General features: G+C 35.0%; 1 protein-coding gene across 5 annotated transcripts in view; it reads right to left on the bottom strand.

The window, feature by feature from the left end:
- Positions 1-253: 253 nt before the first annotated feature.
- The window catches only part of PIBF1 (progesterone immunomodulatory binding factor 1), a 317,017-nt gene continuing 299,257 nt past the window's right edge, over positions 254-18,013 (bottom strand). For 2 of the 5 annotated variants that reach the window (XM_074191798.1, XM_074191799.1), the window contains exon 18: positions 11,952-12,316. In XM_074191798.1, coding sequence (XP_074047899.1) covers positions 12,221-12,316 — 96 coding nt within the window. In that variant the 3' untranslated portion in view covers positions 11,952-12,220. The other 3 variants (XM_074191801.1, XM_074191800.1, XM_074191802.1) reach the window with 3 other exon arrangements.

Genomic DNA, 18,013 nt, shown 5'->3' with positions numbered 1-18,013 from the left:
AATAATAATGATTAATATTCTTCCTGACAATTTCTTATTGTCCTTTGAGTTCTCTAGCAGATACACACACACACACACACACACACACACACACACACACACACACACACACTCTCACACATTGCCATACAGGTTGGCTAAGTAGTAACTAGACAATTGTGACTCCACAATGTGACAAGCAGTCATCTGGGTCACCATCTTTATGGACCTTTCCAAGGAAAAATCTCAATTTAAGCAAATAGTAATAAATGCACTAACTTTTAATTTTTACTGATCTTTTGGTTTTGCAGCATGTTCTTTTCCAAATACAGCCCTTCTTCTGCTCCATCAGATAACCATCCCTTTTAATAAAGAATAAAAGAAAGAAAAGGAAAAAAAAATTTAGGAAAACCAGCCATCCCATCAAGAGTCTGATGATATATGCAATGTTCCAAACCCATATGATTCAATTAATTTAGAAAAATCATGTGGCTGAAAGAGGGCTTCATCTAGTTTTACTTCATCTTACCTAATGCTTAAAGCACTTATCAGCAATACATCCCACAATTTTCATTGTCTCAGATTTCTATTTTTAAGGTTTACAAAGATCTTTAAAAGCAATAAATTCACAACCACCCTGGGAAGTAGGTGCTATCATTGTTCCCATTTTAAGAATAAAGAAACTGAGGCAAGACTTCCCCAGAGTCACTCAGATAGGATCTATCTGAGGTCATATGTGAATTCTGGCCAAATCTATACCACCTGTTTTCCAATCAAACTTTCATTTTAATAATCCCTTTACTGCAGACTTTAATGATAGGGAGAGGCAATCCTCAATCATATTTTTTTTTCTTTAGAAAGTTAGGAAAATTCCAACAGGAGACTTTTCCCCCCCTTTTTTCCCCATAGAGATTACTTATGGACTCAGTTTGTTAGCAGAATTTTAAAAGAACTTTTAATCAATCTAGTTGGGGAATTTTACTGTGGGTTCTTGAATAGTATTTCAATATTTCAATTTAGTATCTGAGGTTTAGACCCATTTCAGAAATGAGTTTTCTAGTTACCAAGATCAAAAATTAAGATAAACCAGTTAGAAATTAACTTTTTAATCACGATTATAACTATTAGGTAAATTTGATTATAAAATGTTGAAATTGATCTTTTTTTTAACTTAAGATGACCATTTTGATCTTTTTGAACATTAATGAAAACTCTCCTAATTACAGCTGTTATCCCAGGTAGCCTAAAATGATCTTTCAGCTATAATTAGACTTGAAGGGAAAACTGAAAAGACCCTCAATAAAATGCTGTCACAAGTTCCCTCCAAACTGCTTACCTGTAATTAAGTTGCATTTGCTTAGCTGATATTCTTTAAAAGAAGTATTAACATTACAAAGCTCAATTATTCATGGTCAAACAAAGTATAAGCAGGTTTTCCAACAAAGCAGTATTCTCTTTTACAATTGTTATTTTTGAAGTATCTTCAAACAGAACTAACACACTTTGTCTAGGTAAACAGGCATAGCTCTGGGCTAATTTACTGTTTACTTGATTGGCCTATTTTCCCACAGGGCTCAGTCTCAACTTATACCCACTTTACTTCCCCAAACACAGACTCCAAACTTCAGAAGGTTTGTACACAATCAAATCGCTATCTTAAAAAGGTTTCCCTCAACACGATTTTTAAGTTCTCGGCATTCCTCTGGTGGTATTACGCTGTTTTAGATATGCGGGATTTGTTAAGAAATTTTCACAAACATTTTTAAATGAGCAACGGTAGAAAGACAAAGAAGTTAGTTGAAATCAGAATATGTTTATCCTGGAGCATTTATGAATAACCTCTTTTAATCAGTGCCCAAGGAAAAATAGATCTAATAGCTTACACGATGCCTATCTCAAAAAAGGGTTCAAACTGCTTTGCATATTAAAAGTTAAGTCAATGAATGGTTTACTCCTATAGATATGCTCTTCAGTTTGTGTGGCTTGTTACCATAGAAATTTTGCGGGACGGTCCAATCCTTCTAGAGTTAGAGGTTGTTTGGAAAGTATACAAAACTTGTTCATTGTATCATTCTTTCTCACAACTCATGAGACAAAAAAAAAAAGGTAACTATGGACAAACTGATATTTGGAAGAGAATTTCTTTGTATTACTAATCACTCAGAATCACACAGAAATTCAGAATTGGAAGTGCCCTTTGCAGCCATCTAGTCTAAAATGACACACCCAAAGTGGTCATAGTCTTTGCTTGAAGACCTCCAGCCACAGGTCTACTTTTGGATAGTGCTAATGGTTAGGAAGCATCAAGCCTACTTACCCTTTAAAACAAAAACAAAAAACCCCGAAAATTTTCATTTATTGCTCCCAGGGTCAAACAGATCAAGTCTAATCTCCTTTCCCCGAGACAGCTATTCAAATACTTGAAAACTACAAAAAATGATTTCTCTTAGGTTTCTCCAGGCTAAACATTACCACTTTCTTCCAACTTGAGCGTTCTACAAAGCTTTTCTCCATCCTGGTTACCTTCTTGGCGCTCTATCTATAGACTTCTGATGTCCTTCTCAAGCTGTAATTCCCAGAACTGAACACCCAACTCCAGGTGTGGTCTGACAAGGTCAAAGTCAAGTGGAGTCTGGCTTGGACTATTAAGAGGAAGCATGCTGCTTTCTATAATCACTGTTCCCTTTTCTTGAGGGTGTCACTAGTCATCTCTTGAATGATCAATTCTAGATCTGCCCTTCTTCCCTAGTCCCCAATCAATGATTTTATGATCTTTCAAATAACATGGACAGTTAACTGCTCCTTCTGTATCTGAGGGTGTTTCATCTGGGTCTGGTGACATGAATTCATCAAGAGCAGTTATGTTTAGACTCAGTGCTGTTAAACAGAAACAGGGTCCCTAAATTTTTATGTAAGATTCCCTGAGGGCTGCATGTTGACTTAGAAAATCACGTGTTAATGTATTGTATTTATATTTATTTTGCAAAATATTTCTAAACTACATTTTAATCTTTGAGGATGGTCTTAGACTGCAGTGCAATCTGCTGGGTTTTGTTTGTTGCTGTTTTGTTTTGTTCTGTTTTGACATTTCTGGTGTGGTAAATGGGTAGTAGATATCCAATATAAGTAAATAGTAAGTCTACTTTTGTTGAATATCTATTCTTCATTAACTATTTTTGTTGTTGTTGTTCTTTCCTAGTATTTGATGATGATGGATGTTTGTCCTTAAATGACATCAGGGAGGTGATGCAATGAGAAGCACATGAATTGGGTTTAAGTGACTCACTTTCTCCTTTGGAACTAAGTCCAAGATATGGATCAGGATGATTGGAGATGGCCCTAGATTCGAGGCAATCAGGATCAAGTGACTTGCCCAAGGTCATGCAACTAGAAGGACACAGTGTCTGAGTTCAAATTTGAACTCAGGTCCCCCTGACTCCAGAGCTGGTGCTCTATCCATCACACCCAAGTACTTTCACTCTCCTAGGCTGAGGAAACAGGAAGGGAGAAGGGAATAAGTATTTCTATGGTTTTTATTTGATCTTCATAACAACCCTGAGAAGTCAATGATATTATTATACCTACTTTACAGATGACGAAACCAAGGTAAACTGAGGTTCCCCGTGACAAGGGTCAAATGGATAGAGAGTGTCTGAGGTCATATTTGGTCCCAGAAATCTATGCATTGCATCCCCAGCTGCCTCTAATTGGAACTGATCAGTACACAGTAATAGCAATATATTATACTGTACTTTGAATTTATAATTTGGCTTCTTTTCTTTTTCTTTCTGTTGTTAATTTATTCCATTCAATTTAAGCAAAGTCTCTTGTCTGTGATTGATATTTCTCTTTCCCCCATTAAGCTTAAAAATCCTTTCATGGTCCTTAACTTTCCTTGTGGGATTCAGTACTCCTGGTCCCTTTCTGTGCCATGCTCTTGGGGCCATCCTCTGTTATCTGCCCTAATTTCCATCTTCTCTACCTACCTTTTAAAGAAATGAGCATGCTCAATGTTCTCTACAGAGTGAAGAGTCAAGAATAAGTCTGAGATTTTAAATTTGGGTGACTGGAAGGACTGTCAATGAAAAGTTGAGAATATAACTGTCAATGAAAAGTTGAGAATATTAGAAATTCTTAGAACAAATGAGGATCCATTCATTAAGCAATAAATATTTTCCCCCAGTATATCAGTCTATGGGCTATCTGTGGTGGTTACAAAGAAATATGTTCAAGATATGATTCCTCGGGGAGTTTACAATCTGGTTGGAGAGGAGAGATACACACTTAATAACAAACTAAGAAATCAAGCATTATATGATAAAGGTCAAAGACTGTGGGGATGGAATAGACAAGCCTTTTTCAAGTCCTTTCAAAGTATACCAGGGCCAACTTGAGCTTAGTATAGTTAGAAAAAGCTTTATGGAGAAGGCAGCCTTGAACAGAATCTTAAAGCTTTAACAAGGAAAGTTCAACTCTTTGCAAAGGCATGGAAGTAAAAATTCCCAGGGGATAGCAAATGGATGAGCCCAATTGGAACAGAAATCTGAGCTGGTGTGAAGCAATAATAGCTAACACTTATAAAAGCTCTTAAAGGTTTGTAAGGTATTTTACATATATTATCTCATTTGATCCTAGCAACCTATTTTTATCTCCAGTTTATACATGGGAGAATCTGAAACTGGTCTTCCTAACTTAAAATCCTGCCCTCTTGCCATTTAATTAGGCCAGCCCTTGTAGAAAAGACTAGAATTCTGAGATGATGATAAATGGAAGGGGGTCGTGAATAGCTGGATCACAGAATTTAGTTTTACATGGGTGACAAGGAATGGCTCACTGAAGGTTTTGGGGCAGGGAAAGAACATGACCTGAGCTGTACATTAAAAAATTTAATCAGATAGTTTGTGTGTAGTATAGATTAGAGCAGGGTGAGACTGGAGGCAATGAGATTGTTCTATCAAGAGAACATGATAAAGGGCTTCCCTAGGTTTTCATTTTAAAAATTGAGCAAATTTTAAACTTGTAGGGATTAAACTCCTATCAGAAGTGAGATTTCTCTGGTTGCCAGGATAAGGAATTATAGTCAACAGGTTAGCAAATAACCTTTAGTCAAGATTTCACCAATATGGAAAAATCATTGCAAGGAAAGTCAAAGATTAAATAGAATTGGTTCAAATATCAAGCCAAACACTTAAATTTGAGTCAAAGAAAAGTCATTTCTACATTTTAATATTCCTTATTTGTTCTTTCACCACAAATTTCCCAATGTTTTCCACATTGAAAATAAAATGAACAAAAAAATTCTCCCAAATTAAATAATTGCTAATATATATTCTATATTTGATTATGATAAAAAACCTTCTAAGTAGGTGCTATTGTCTTCATCTTACTTAGAGGAAATTGCCCAGGGAGGTTAGTGTCTTGCCCAAAGCCACGTAGCTATTTTAGAGGCAAGAGTTCAACCAGGGCCTTCTCAACCCTCAAATTAGTAGTCTCCACTGGATTATTCAGCCTATGTGTATTGTTGAGTAGTTTTGGTTGGGTCTTCTTGGTTAAAAAACTGAAGTGGTTTGCCATTTTCTTCTTCAAGGCTATGTCAAGTGATTAAAAATGATTAAAAATGATCAGAAAAAAGTTCAGATTATTTTTGTCCACTTTAGTGACTGAATTTGATTGATAGCAAGATCAATTATTTGTGCAAAAGTCCACCATCAAAAAAGTACCCCTCCCCCACAAGAGATATATCAAATTGATATAATCATGGTATGTTGGTGAAGACAGGACAAAATGACCTCTGCTCATACTACTTCCATTAAGTCCACTAAAGTTTTTATTTTTTTTACTTCCAATTACATACATAGTTTTTAATATTCATTTTTGCAAGATTTTGAGTTCCAAATTTTTCTTCCTCTGTCCTTTCTCTTCCCCCTCCAAGACAGCAATCTGATATTGGCTATACATATACAGTCATATTAACCATATTTCCATATTAGTCATGTTGTGAAAGAATCAGAAAAGAAAAACCATGAGAAAAAAAATTTAAAAAGTGAAAACTGTATGCTTTGATCTGTATTCAGACTTCATGGTTCTTTTGATGTGGATGGCATTTTTGATCACAAGTATTTTGGAATTAAAAATAAAACAATTTTTATTTTTGGAATTGTTTTGGATTGTATTCTTGAGAAGAACTAAGTCATCTGCTAAAGTTTTTAAAGGCAACTAGATGAGACAGTGTATAGAGGAATAGAGTATGGGCCTGGATCCAGAAAGACCTGAGTTCAAATCCAACCTCAAACACTAGTTTGTGACCCCTGAGCAAGTCACTTAACCCTGTTTGCCTTAGTTTCTTCAGTTGTAAAATGAATTGGAGAAGGAAGCAAAACACTCCAGTATTTTTACTAAGAAAACCTCAAATGGGGTTCACAAAGAAACCGAAAAATAATAAAATCTTTTATAGGTCTACAAGCTCAATGATGCCTATTAAGGCAGCTAAAAATCTTGCGTGATTATAAATTAATAGCAGCCTAGGATATAGGAGGAGGGAGGTATTGAGAGTCTTGATATATTTCTAGTCTGGTCAGACCTCATCTAGAATATTGTGTTTTAATGTGGGTGTCATAATTTATGAAAAAATATTGATAGGATCATTAGGAACTAGAAACTAGGCCATTTGAAAATGGGAAGATCTGATAAATTTTAGCTTACAAAAGTCTTATTAGCACCTTTAGGCCACCCAAGTGACAGAACAAGTAAAACGAGGGTTTTAAAAACAGTCGACCATAAAGAGAAAGGGAAATGGTACCCTTTTTCATTTCCCTTGGTTGGACTGTGAAAGCCAGTTTGATTAGATCTCCTGGGGAAATCCCACTAATTCTTATCAATAATAATGAATAAATCAAGATGCTTTTAACCAGATATAGATTTATAGATTAAGGAGATCAGAGGTAAGAAAAGCAGATAAGTTTGCAGCAAGGCAAATAATGTTTGAGAAGATACCTAGAGTGTATAGGGAATGGCCATGCTTATATTTAAGATCACATTTTTAATGCTGGTGACATTTTGACTATACATGTTCAGAACATAACATTAAAAAACTTGCTTAATTATAGCACTAACAAGGCTGACATTCAGGGAGTAACATATGCTAGGAACTAAAGGTTTGGAGGATATGAATTTAATTTTATTCAATCTTACAAGTGTCTAATTGTTCCTAGTAGTTAATGAGGAGATAAAATTAGTTATATTATCAGGGATAACATTTTTATTAGGCAAATATCTGAGAAGAGCTATAGCATATGGATTCAAGGAAGAACTGCCTGGAAGTCATCTGACATAGATTTGCTCTTGTGTCATCACTGAGCAAATCACTTTGGTTATTTTTCAGTGGTGTCCTCATTTGGAGTGTTTTGGGGTTTTTTTTGGCAAAGCTACTGGAGTGGTTTGTCATTTCTTCTCAATTCATTTTACAGATAAGGTAACTGAGGCAGGTAAGATTAAGTGACTCACTCTGGGTCACATAGCTGGTAATTGTCTCAGGTCACATTTGAACCTAGGTCCTTCTGACTCCATCCACTGCACCCCGGTTACTCTCCAAGTACCTTCCTTCAGGGGAAAAAGTTTATTTGAATGGTTGAAGGGCACTTTGAAGTTTGGGGGATTTGAATGGTAGAAATGAGACCTGTTAACATATTTCTGGAGGGAGTCTAAAGGACAACCGAAGTAAAAACAGTCCCCTAGGCCTGGGGTTGGGTAGAAAAACAAGGTGTTGGTATTGTAAGGCAAATTTTTACAAGTAGGTACAGCTATAGCAAAGGTTCTGGGCAAGTGGAGGGAGGGGCTGGATACTGGTGGGAGTAGGAGAGAAAGGCACCGAGAGGTGAGCAGGCTGTAAGCAAAGCATAGTGAAGCTTAACTTCAACTCATTTGCATGTCATGGCATCACTGGTTCTCCTGAACTATGTTTGTCCTTCATTCTGGAAGACGACCAGGACATCAGGGAGGTGATGCCATGATAAGCATGTGAATTGTGTTTGAGTGAGAGGGAACTGTGCTAAGTGACCAACCTCACTTTCTTTTCCAGAGTCAGCTGGGTCCAGTGGTCAGATATGAATCAAGACAACTGCAAACAGCCTGGATACTAGGCAATCAAGGTTAAGTGACTTGCCCAAAGTCACACAGCTAGTAAGTGTCAGAGGCTGGATTTGAACTTCCTCTGGACTCCAAGGCTAGTGCTCTATTCACTGCACTACCTTCCTTCCTTTGGTTCAGTGTGAATTCAAACAGCAATTGTTTTAGTTTTGGCCACAAACTCTGAAGGTATTCCTTCCCAGATTGTTTTTTTTTTCCTGGGGGGGGGGGGGAACTATGCTAAAAGAGAATTCTTGCATCTTTTTTTTCCTCACCTGTCTTCATCATCCCTAGCAATTTTCTTCTTATTTGGAAGTGGTCATTTTTGGCCTCTCTGTTTTCTCTTTCTCTTACCTTAATGACTGAATGAAGATAGCTTCAGTCAAACTGAGATTTGTTAGAGATATTAGTTTAAAATGGATAAAGTCTCCCACAGCAAATAGGGCCAATTTCCAGGCTCCCTCTTCCATATCAGGCCACTGGACCCAGATGACTCTGGAGGAGAAACTGAGGCTGGTGACTTTACACAGCACTCACTTAAATCCAATTCACTTGTAATGATGGCATTACCTCCTCAATATCATGGTCTTCTTGAAGAATAAAAGACAACAGCAATAATATAGTAAAATTTAAGACAAAAAAGTATGAAATAAAATCCTGCAGGTCTTATATTGCTTATTGATTTATGGACTGTATTTCCATTATTTTTCTGATCATCTTAAATTGGAAATGTCCAGAGCCAAGAGAATTAGCATCTAATATGTAATCAAATGCAACTGAACCCATCTACTTCTGGGAACCTTCCACATCACTAGATTTGTTAGTGCCCTCTTTTTCCTCTTCCTGCCTAAATTTTCCTACATATTTGTATGTATGTATATACACATACACACATGCACACATTCCTTTTTATCAATTTGACATATATACATGTGTGTGTGTGTGTGTGTGTGTGTGTGCGTGTGTGTGTATCCTGATTTCCCCTCTTCCCTCCGAAAAAGAGTTCCTTGAAGCCAAGGACTATTTAGTATTTGAATCTCCAGTTTGCAGTCAAGGTATAATAGGTATATAATAAACATTCAATTAAAATGAGTAGCTTACTAGGATGATTCATAAACCTTGTCAAAATCTAAAAATATATTAGGTTCTAAATTTACAGGACTTGGGACTTTTTTGAAAAAAATTGATGAATAGAAACACAAATATTTATAAGACAAATACTTTAATGTAAATTAAACAATTATAAAATTTCCTTCTTAGCCTAGATCATAAATAATTCACTGTATCAGGATAGATAAAACAAGTATGAAATATTTGTATGTTCTATGCAGCTTAATAATTCTAGTGAAATCAATTAGCACAATTCAACTTTAAAAATAAGGCTAAAATAAAATTTAAAACACCAATTCAAAGTTACAAAGAACATGATTAGGTTTAAGATGTTTTTCTAGAATAAGTCCTTTTAAAATGATTGTCAGGATCTGAAGTTCTTCCAAAAAGTTATATCCTTTTTGTCTTCAGGGTCTTAAGCCACTCAGATGGTCCTTTTTTTGTCTGTAAAGTAAAAGAATATGAAAAGTGTGGTCAACTGGATCAGCTAAGAATTTATAACTAGCTCATATACTGCTAGGTTTTCCATGAAATTGTCAAGTTGTGACATTTATTTGTTTTTCTTAACTTAGAAGTACTGACAATTTAATGGCAAAGCACTATGCTGATATAAAATGAAAAACTAATATCAACATAACAGTAAGTTAACTGTAACTTACTCTACAGAGGTCTGTGTTTTTGGGTCTATTTACCTCTCACTGAGGATTATATATATAAGGATAAGAGTTACATCTGTAGTTACATGTTTCTAAAGCATCTTGCCTAGTTCCCTGAATTCTGGAATCAAATCTGGACTTCCTTCTTGGACATTCAACACCCAACACAGATTGATTCCAAACTGAATGACAGTGGGGTAGTGAAGAGTCAGGAATACCCCAAACCCAATCCTGGGACCCAGGAGATGACAGCTAACTGCTCTTCCTGGCTGCAACTCCCTCCTCTGTTGGTTGACCTTGGGGATCTCCACATTACCCTCCCATACCTTAGTATATAATGCTCTCCTCCATGAACTCTTAAAGGCTAATCAAACTGGACAATGGTTTGGATCCGAACAACATACCTGTGGCTTGCTCCAGAGCTGACAGAATCCTTTCATTTGGTCATTATTCTGCTTACTTCTGAACCTATACAAGTTTTGGTTCTTCTATGCTGAATTTGGGATCTCTTCTGGTCCTAATATAGAGCCTCTCCTTATGCTGGCATGCTACTAGCTAGGGCCTGTTGCATTCCTTTTTCCCAATGCCAACTTGTGGTGGAAAAATGACTCAGTTGATTTTTTTTTTTCCTTGGATTTCCAAATCATGAAATCCAAGTCTGGTGTGTTTTCCAGATCTATGTAGATTACTTGAGTGGGAGGAGGGAATATTGGGGGGGGAGACTCACTATAATTCTTCCTGCTACTATTCTATATTGGCTCTGCCTTCTATAAACATTTATTTTTTCTTTCTTACCCATCCCATCATTGGAGAGAAAAAAAGGGAAATTTTTTTTTTATTACAAGTATTTATAGTCAAAATGTTGACTGAATCTAGTTACTTATGTGGGTAGGTGGAGGGGGGGGAGATGTGCCAGCAATTACATTTTATTAGTTAACAGTATTGCCTTCTAAAAAAAACATTGGCCAGTTTATATAGTTTATATTAAACTCTTGTTTTCTATAGGTACTTTGGTCCCCATGTTGCCAGCTGCCTCTGCATAACCCTTTAACAATAAGTGACCCCTTTTGTCCCTAACTTTTGGACTATAGAAGAATCTAAGTCTTAATTAGGCCTTGATGGGTGCAGAATATAGTGCATGTACCTCTTAATATTTCCCCCCTCCCCACAAATAGGTACAGAGTATGAAGGAAGCCAGATATACTATCAACTGATTTTTATCTTGAGTTTATCTTGAGTTATCTGAATGCCAGTTTGTCTTCTCATTCAATTATTTATCTTGTTTATCCAAAGAGATGGTGATTTATGTAATACACTATTTCTTTGACATGTCTTTCCAAATGTGAAAAATTTTAAGTTTTAACTGAAGAAAGTTCATATTTTGAATGTGGTTTTCCTTCTTCCCCAGCCCAATTCATTGCTTCTGGTTATTTAATTATCACAAAATTTAATAGATTTTTTAAAAAAAGACTACTACTAACAGTAAGTAAAAATTTATACTGGGCGAACTGGCAAAAAATAATAGTTTAATTTTGTTAACATCTCTTCATGATGATTAATTAATGTGTAGTTTCAAAAGGGGCATTACAAATCAATAAAGTTTACAGTTAAGTCAGGATCACATAGTTTATTAGTAAATGTCTGAAGCCAGATTTGAACTCAGGAATATGACTCCAGGCCCAGTGCTCTATCTACTGCATTGCTGCCACCCCCTTCCCCCCATTCAGATCACACAGCTCTAGAAATTCAAGGAAGCTTAAGGCTATTTCATGTAAACCTTTTATTTTACAGTTAAAGAAACTAAGAGAGACAAAATGACTGATTCCAGATCCCTCAGAGTCCCAGAAATAAGAGATGAGCCCAGTTCCTGACTCCAAACCCAGTCTTTGACACCTCACTTTGGTGTTCCTCCAAAGACAAAAGGAAAGTATTCAAAGACAAGAGAAGTGATTATTCAGTGGTCAAAAGCATTCTGGTAACTAGAAAAGCACATTCATTTTGTTTTTAACATTTATAAATGCCTCATAGGTCATTTTCTTCAATCTCCAATAACAATGAGTTCTCATCTGTAATAAAGGAGAACAGTTTAGCAAATTGACAAAACAAACATGACTAGGTTGGAGTGCCTGTCTTCTCTGGTAGCATCCTGACTCTTCAAAGTGGGTTATATTATTTCTTTCTGGGTCTAAGACTGATCATTATAGTTACTTTGAATCTGACTGTCTTTGACCATAATCTTAATTTATATATATTATATATATATATATATTTTTTTTTTTTTTGTCACTGTATATGCTGCTCTCCTGGTTCTTATCTTTCTTTGCATGTTAATATCTGTCTTCTTATGTTTTTTAGAATTCTTCATCTTTGCCATGTTTAACACTAAAATGCCATTGTTCAGACAATCCCCAATCAGGGGAACTCCCCAACTCTTCTATGCTTTTCTCCTACCACAAAAAAACAACAACAACAACAACAAACTGTTACTTAAACAAGTAGAACTGATCTTCTTAGGGGCAGACACATCCCACCCCCCCAATGCCTCTCACTTAGAATAGTGTTTTTCAAAGTAAGTTTTTAAAGAATATTTACTTAACTTCATTTAATTGAATAAAGTGATTAATATTTGCTTTGTGCAAGGTATCATGCTTTACTGGAACAAGGACAATTAGTTCATTAGTAGCTTCTAGAGTTGGATTCAATAGCTCTATAAGATCATGAAACTTTTGCTCTGACTACATGCCTGTGGAACAATCTTCTGATGACTAATATGCTTTTTTTCAAGTACTTTGCTGGTGCTACATTTCAATATTTTACAAACTAGAACACAGGTGCTTTGTGAATGTAAAAAATTAAAATAAAAACTATATTTCAGGTATCTTGACAAAAGGGCATGAGTCCTCTACAAGGGTACCATGAATATTCCTATCATTGGAAATTGTAAATTCATTTTCTAGTACAAATTATATTTATGTGAGTTTTGGTAGTGTGAGATAAGTATCTCAAACTTGGGTCACTCATGAGTAAGCTGCATATTGAAGTTCTAGAGCTGAGAGGTCAGACCCTAGATAACCCTACCAAGGTAGAACCTAAGACCAGGCTTGAAATCAAATGCTAGCCTTATCCATTATATTGTAATACCAGAGATAAGATCAGAGTCCAGTTTTGCCCAATAATTGAAAGCATTTCTCAGCATAATTTTTATAAAAATAAGAAGAGCAGAATTGTTACTTTCTTATATTAAACAAATGTTAATGTGTGGCAAAGTGGTCAAAGGTCAGAGAGAATAGCAGAGAAGATAAGAGAATAGAAAACCCATTCTAGCTAGTATATTCTTATTAATAGAATCCCATAAGGGAAAGAGGCAGATTAGAAAACATTTTACTATTTCAATATATTTCTACTTAAAAGGTTGATTTATATAACTTTATTTGTCTCTACTCCTAGATATTTTTCTAAATTATTTGGAAAAATGATGAGTATATTCTATAAAACTTAAATGATTTAAAAAATATAATTTGCATAGATCCTATTCAACTCTTTTCTCCACCCCTACACTTAATACAAATGCACACAATACTAGAAACAAACATCTAAACACCCTATATGCACCTTCTATACATATATGCTAGTATAAATCCCAAATAAGAATGTTCTAGATGACATTGCCCTAATCAATTGTATCTTAAACAATTTGTTAATAATATATCTAAACTATACCATAACTCTTATTAAATCCCATTATAATGTTCTTCCTGATAGTTTCTATCTTTCCTCTCCTCTCCCCATTCTCATTTTTTTTCCTTACCAACTTATCCTTTCCTAATGGAAGTAGTTGTCTCTCTCTGATGTTTTTTCCTCTTAATATGTTTTAGCAGAAGCAATTAAAGAAATTGTGCTTGTTTATATATAGATACTATGGAGTTGTTTCTGATATCCTCACTAGACTCTAGGGCTATTTTTTTAATTCTTTAATTTAATTTTTAATTTTTATAATTTAATTATCATTTAATTTTAAAGTAGTTGTCCACACTCCACTTTAAGCAGAGAGTTGCCAGTAAGTATATATTTAGGAGAGAAATGGGAGGGCCAGAGGCAATACTATGGGCCAAGGCACAGCATACCATTTTGGAATGGGGTAAGGTAGCAGAAGCCATGCTAAAGACAGACATTCTGGTCTAAGAAGGTAAAATATAAGAATCCAAAAAGAAGATCAGATAGTTCCAGGCCCAGGAGGACCTGAATGAAAGAGCCAGGATGGCTTGGAGTAAATGTAAGATGAAAAGTGGATAAGCTGGTGGGAAAGAGGTAAATGTATGTTACTGTAGGGAAAATACTGAGACAGAAATGCAGAAGAAGCAGCCAGAGCTGCAATCTGCTTCTTTATAAACCACAGGATTTCTTCTAGTGGGCTATTTTAATTTTGATATTTGTATGAATTATATGCTATATACCTAGCTAAATTGGAGCAGGGAAAAACTGAATTTCTGTGGCTTCATGGCTATCTGTTGGCCATGTGAATAGTCTAAGAAATGTCTATTGTTTCACTGAGAATTTGTGATTGCATTTATTATAGCTTTCCCATAAAGTACCTATATTTTAATTTTTAGTAAAGCATATAATTAGAAAATCATTTTAGTTAAAGGATCTGGAAATGTTACCAAGCCAAAGCTTAGAAAATTATTATGGGCTGGGGTGGAGCCAAGATGGCAGAGAAAAGTCAGGGTAGTCCCTGAAGTAGCCTGAACTTTCTCCAAAACCCTTTCAAACACCTTTAACACCCCAAACAAATTGTGGATTGGCAAAACCCACAAAGGGATGAGGTGAAACAATTTTCCAGCTCAAGAAAACTTAGAAGGTCAGCAGAAAAGTTTTGTTGAATCAGGGTTAAGAGTGGAGTGTAGTCAGGTGCGGCTCTAGAGCAGACCTGGCCCTACAAATCAGGAGCAGGTCTGAGGAGTGAATGAAGCTCTCAAGGACTGCTCAAGAGGGTCTCTGTGATGGCACTGGGGGCAGGACTCTGTTGCTGAAGAAAAAACACCTCAAAAAACAGAATAGGCCAAACGGTAAAAGAGTTAAAAAAATTCAATAAGGAGAAGAAATGTTTTGAAAAGCAGAACTAGGCACATGGAAAAAAAGATATACAAATATTCACTGAAGAGAAGAGCCCCTTAAAAAGCTGAATTGGCCAAATGGAAAAGGTAGTACAAAACTCAGTGAAGAAAATTCCATAAAAATTAGAATTAAGCAAATGGAAATTAATGATGCTGAGTCATCAAGAAACAATTAAACAAACCAAAAGAGAAAGAAAAAAATAGAAGACAGTATGAAATTTCTCACTGGAAAAACAACTGACCTAAAAATAGATCCAGTAGAGAGAATTTTAAAAATAATTGGACCTGGGGTGGCTAGGTGGCACAGTGGATAAAGCACCCGCCCTGGAGTCAGGAGTACTTGGGTTCAAATTCGGTCTCAGACACTTAATAATTACCTAGCTGTGTGGCCTTGGGCAAGCCAATTAACCCCATTTGCCTTGCAAAAACCTAAAAAAATAATAATAATTGCACCACCTGAAAGCCAAGATTAAAAAAAAAGAGCCTAGACATCATTCTTCAAGAAATTAACATAGAAAAAAGTGCACTGATATTCTAGGAGCAGAGGATAAAGGAAAAATTGAAAGACTCCACTGATCACTCTTGAAAGAGATCCTAGGAATATTATACCAAATGCCAGAGCTCTCATGTCAAGGATAAAATATTGCAAACAGCAAAAAAGAAACAATTCAAATGTCATGGAACCACAGTCAGGTGATTTAGCAGCTTCTTCATTAAAGGACTGGGGGTTTTGGAATATGATATTCTGGAGGGCAAAGGAGTTAGGATTACAACCAGCAAAAGCAAAATAGTATAATCCTTCAGGGTCAAAATAAATATTTAATGAAATATAGAACTTGAAGCATTCCTGATGAAAAGATCAGAGCTGAATAGAAAATTTGATTTGCAAATACAAGACTCAAGAGAAGCATAAAAAGGTAAACAGGAAAGGGAAATAATGAGGGACTTAAAAAGGTTAAACTATTTACATTCCTATATGGGAAGATGGTACTTGCAACTCAATAACTTTCTCATTATTAGGGAGAAGGCATATGCATACAAAGGAAACATGTGTGAGTTGAATATGATGGGATGATATATAAAAAAATAAAATTAGGGGGCGAGAAAGGAATGAATTGGGAGAAAGGGAAAGGGAGAGGTAGAATAAAAGAGCTTTTACAGTAGAGGGGAAAATGGAGAAGGTGGCAGGGAAAGTTTGAACTTTACTCTCTTTGGAACTGACTCAAAGAGAGAATAACTCAATTGAGTATAGAAATCTTATTCTATAAGAGAGTATGAAAATACAGGAAATACAGTTAGCAATCATAACTTTGAAAAATTTTTTGAAGCAAGTTTCTCTTTTAAAGGTCTCTTCTCTAGATATATAAATGTGTCAAATTTATAAAAAATAAGAGCCAGTCCCCAATTGATAAATGATAAAAATATATTTTCACATGAAGTAATTAAAACTATCTATAGCCATATGAAAAAAATAATCTAAATTAGTATTGACTGGAGAAATGCAAATTAAAACAGTACTACCTCACACCTATTAGACCTTAGACAGAAAAGAAAAATGACAAATGTTGGAGCTGTGGGAAAATTGAGAAACTAATGCATTATTGGTAGAGCCGTGAATTGATTCAATCATTATTATTATTATTTTGTTAATAGTATTTTTTCCATTTAACTGTGAAGTTTTCAAAATTCATTTCCGTAAGATTTTAAGTTCTACATTTTTATGCCTCATTCCCTTCTTTCCCCAGGACAAAAGCAATCTAATATAAATTATACATGTACACTCATGTTAAACATATTTTCATATTAGTCATATGGTGAAAGAAATGATTCAACCATTATGTAGAGTAATTTGGAACTATGCTCAAAGGGTGAACTAACAGAACCACCACCACATCTGTATATCCTTTGACCTAACAATACCATCACCAAATCTGTATACCAAAAAAAGTAACAAACAAAAAAGGAATTGTATTTACAAAAATATTTATAATAAAATATTCTTTTCTGGTGGCAAAGAATTTGAAATTGAGGGGATGATCATCAACTGGGGAATGACTGAAAAAGTTGTGGCATATGATTGTCTATAGTAGTATAAGAAATGATAAGCTAGATGCTCTCAGAAAAACCTGGAAAGACTTCCATGAACTGATGCAAAATGAAATAAGTAGAATCAGACTAATGTTGTACATAGTAAAAGCAATAATGTATGATGATCAACTAAGAATAATTTAGCTATTCTAAGCAATTCAATGATCCAAGACAATTCTGAAGAACTTATTAGTGGAAAAATGCTATCCACCCTGAAAGAAATAACTGATGGAGTCTGAATACACATAGAAGCATACTTTCTTACTTTTATTTTTCTTGGGTTTTATTTTGATTGTTTTCTTTTACAATATGACTAATATGGACAAATGTTTTGCATGACAAAACATTTAACATATAGAATTTCTTGCCTTCTCAATGACAGGGGATGGGGAGGGAAGGAAAGAATTTGGAATTCAATTTTAAAAACATGTTGAAAATTATTTTTACATGTAATTGGGCAAAAATGAAATAAAGAAAACTATTATTTATTATTCTTTAATTTATGTATCATAATCCAAAAATCAAAGATGATCAAGATAGAGTTTTCATCATACATAGTTATGAAAAGCTATAGATGCCACATCCAGTGAAAGAACTATGAAGTCTAAATGTAGACCAAACCATACTATTTTCAATTTTTAAAATTTATTTTATATTTTTGTTTTTTCCTTCTCTTGGTTTTTTTCCCCCTTTTGTTCTGATTCTTCTTTTACAACATGATTAAAATGGAAATATGTTTTATATAGTTATACATAAATAACCACTATCAGATTACTTGCTGTCTTTGGAAGGGAAAAGGGGTGGGAAGGAGAGAGAAAAATTTGGAACTCAAAACATAAAAATGAATACTGAAAACCATCTTTCTATGTATTTGGAAATAAAAAAATACTACTGTTTAAAAAGTAAAGTGATATGCAAAAAAAATGAGCAGCTTTGGTGCTC

This window comes from Macrotis lagotis, chromosome 6 (assembly GCF_037893015.1).
Source record: "Macrotis lagotis isolate mMagLag1 chromosome 6, bilby.v1.9.chrom.fasta, whole genome shotgun sequence".
Taxonomy (NCBI): domain Eukaryota; kingdom Metazoa; phylum Chordata; class Mammalia; order Peramelemorphia; family Peramelidae; genus Macrotis; species Macrotis lagotis.
This window is presented reverse-complemented; position numbering and strand designations above follow the sequence as displayed.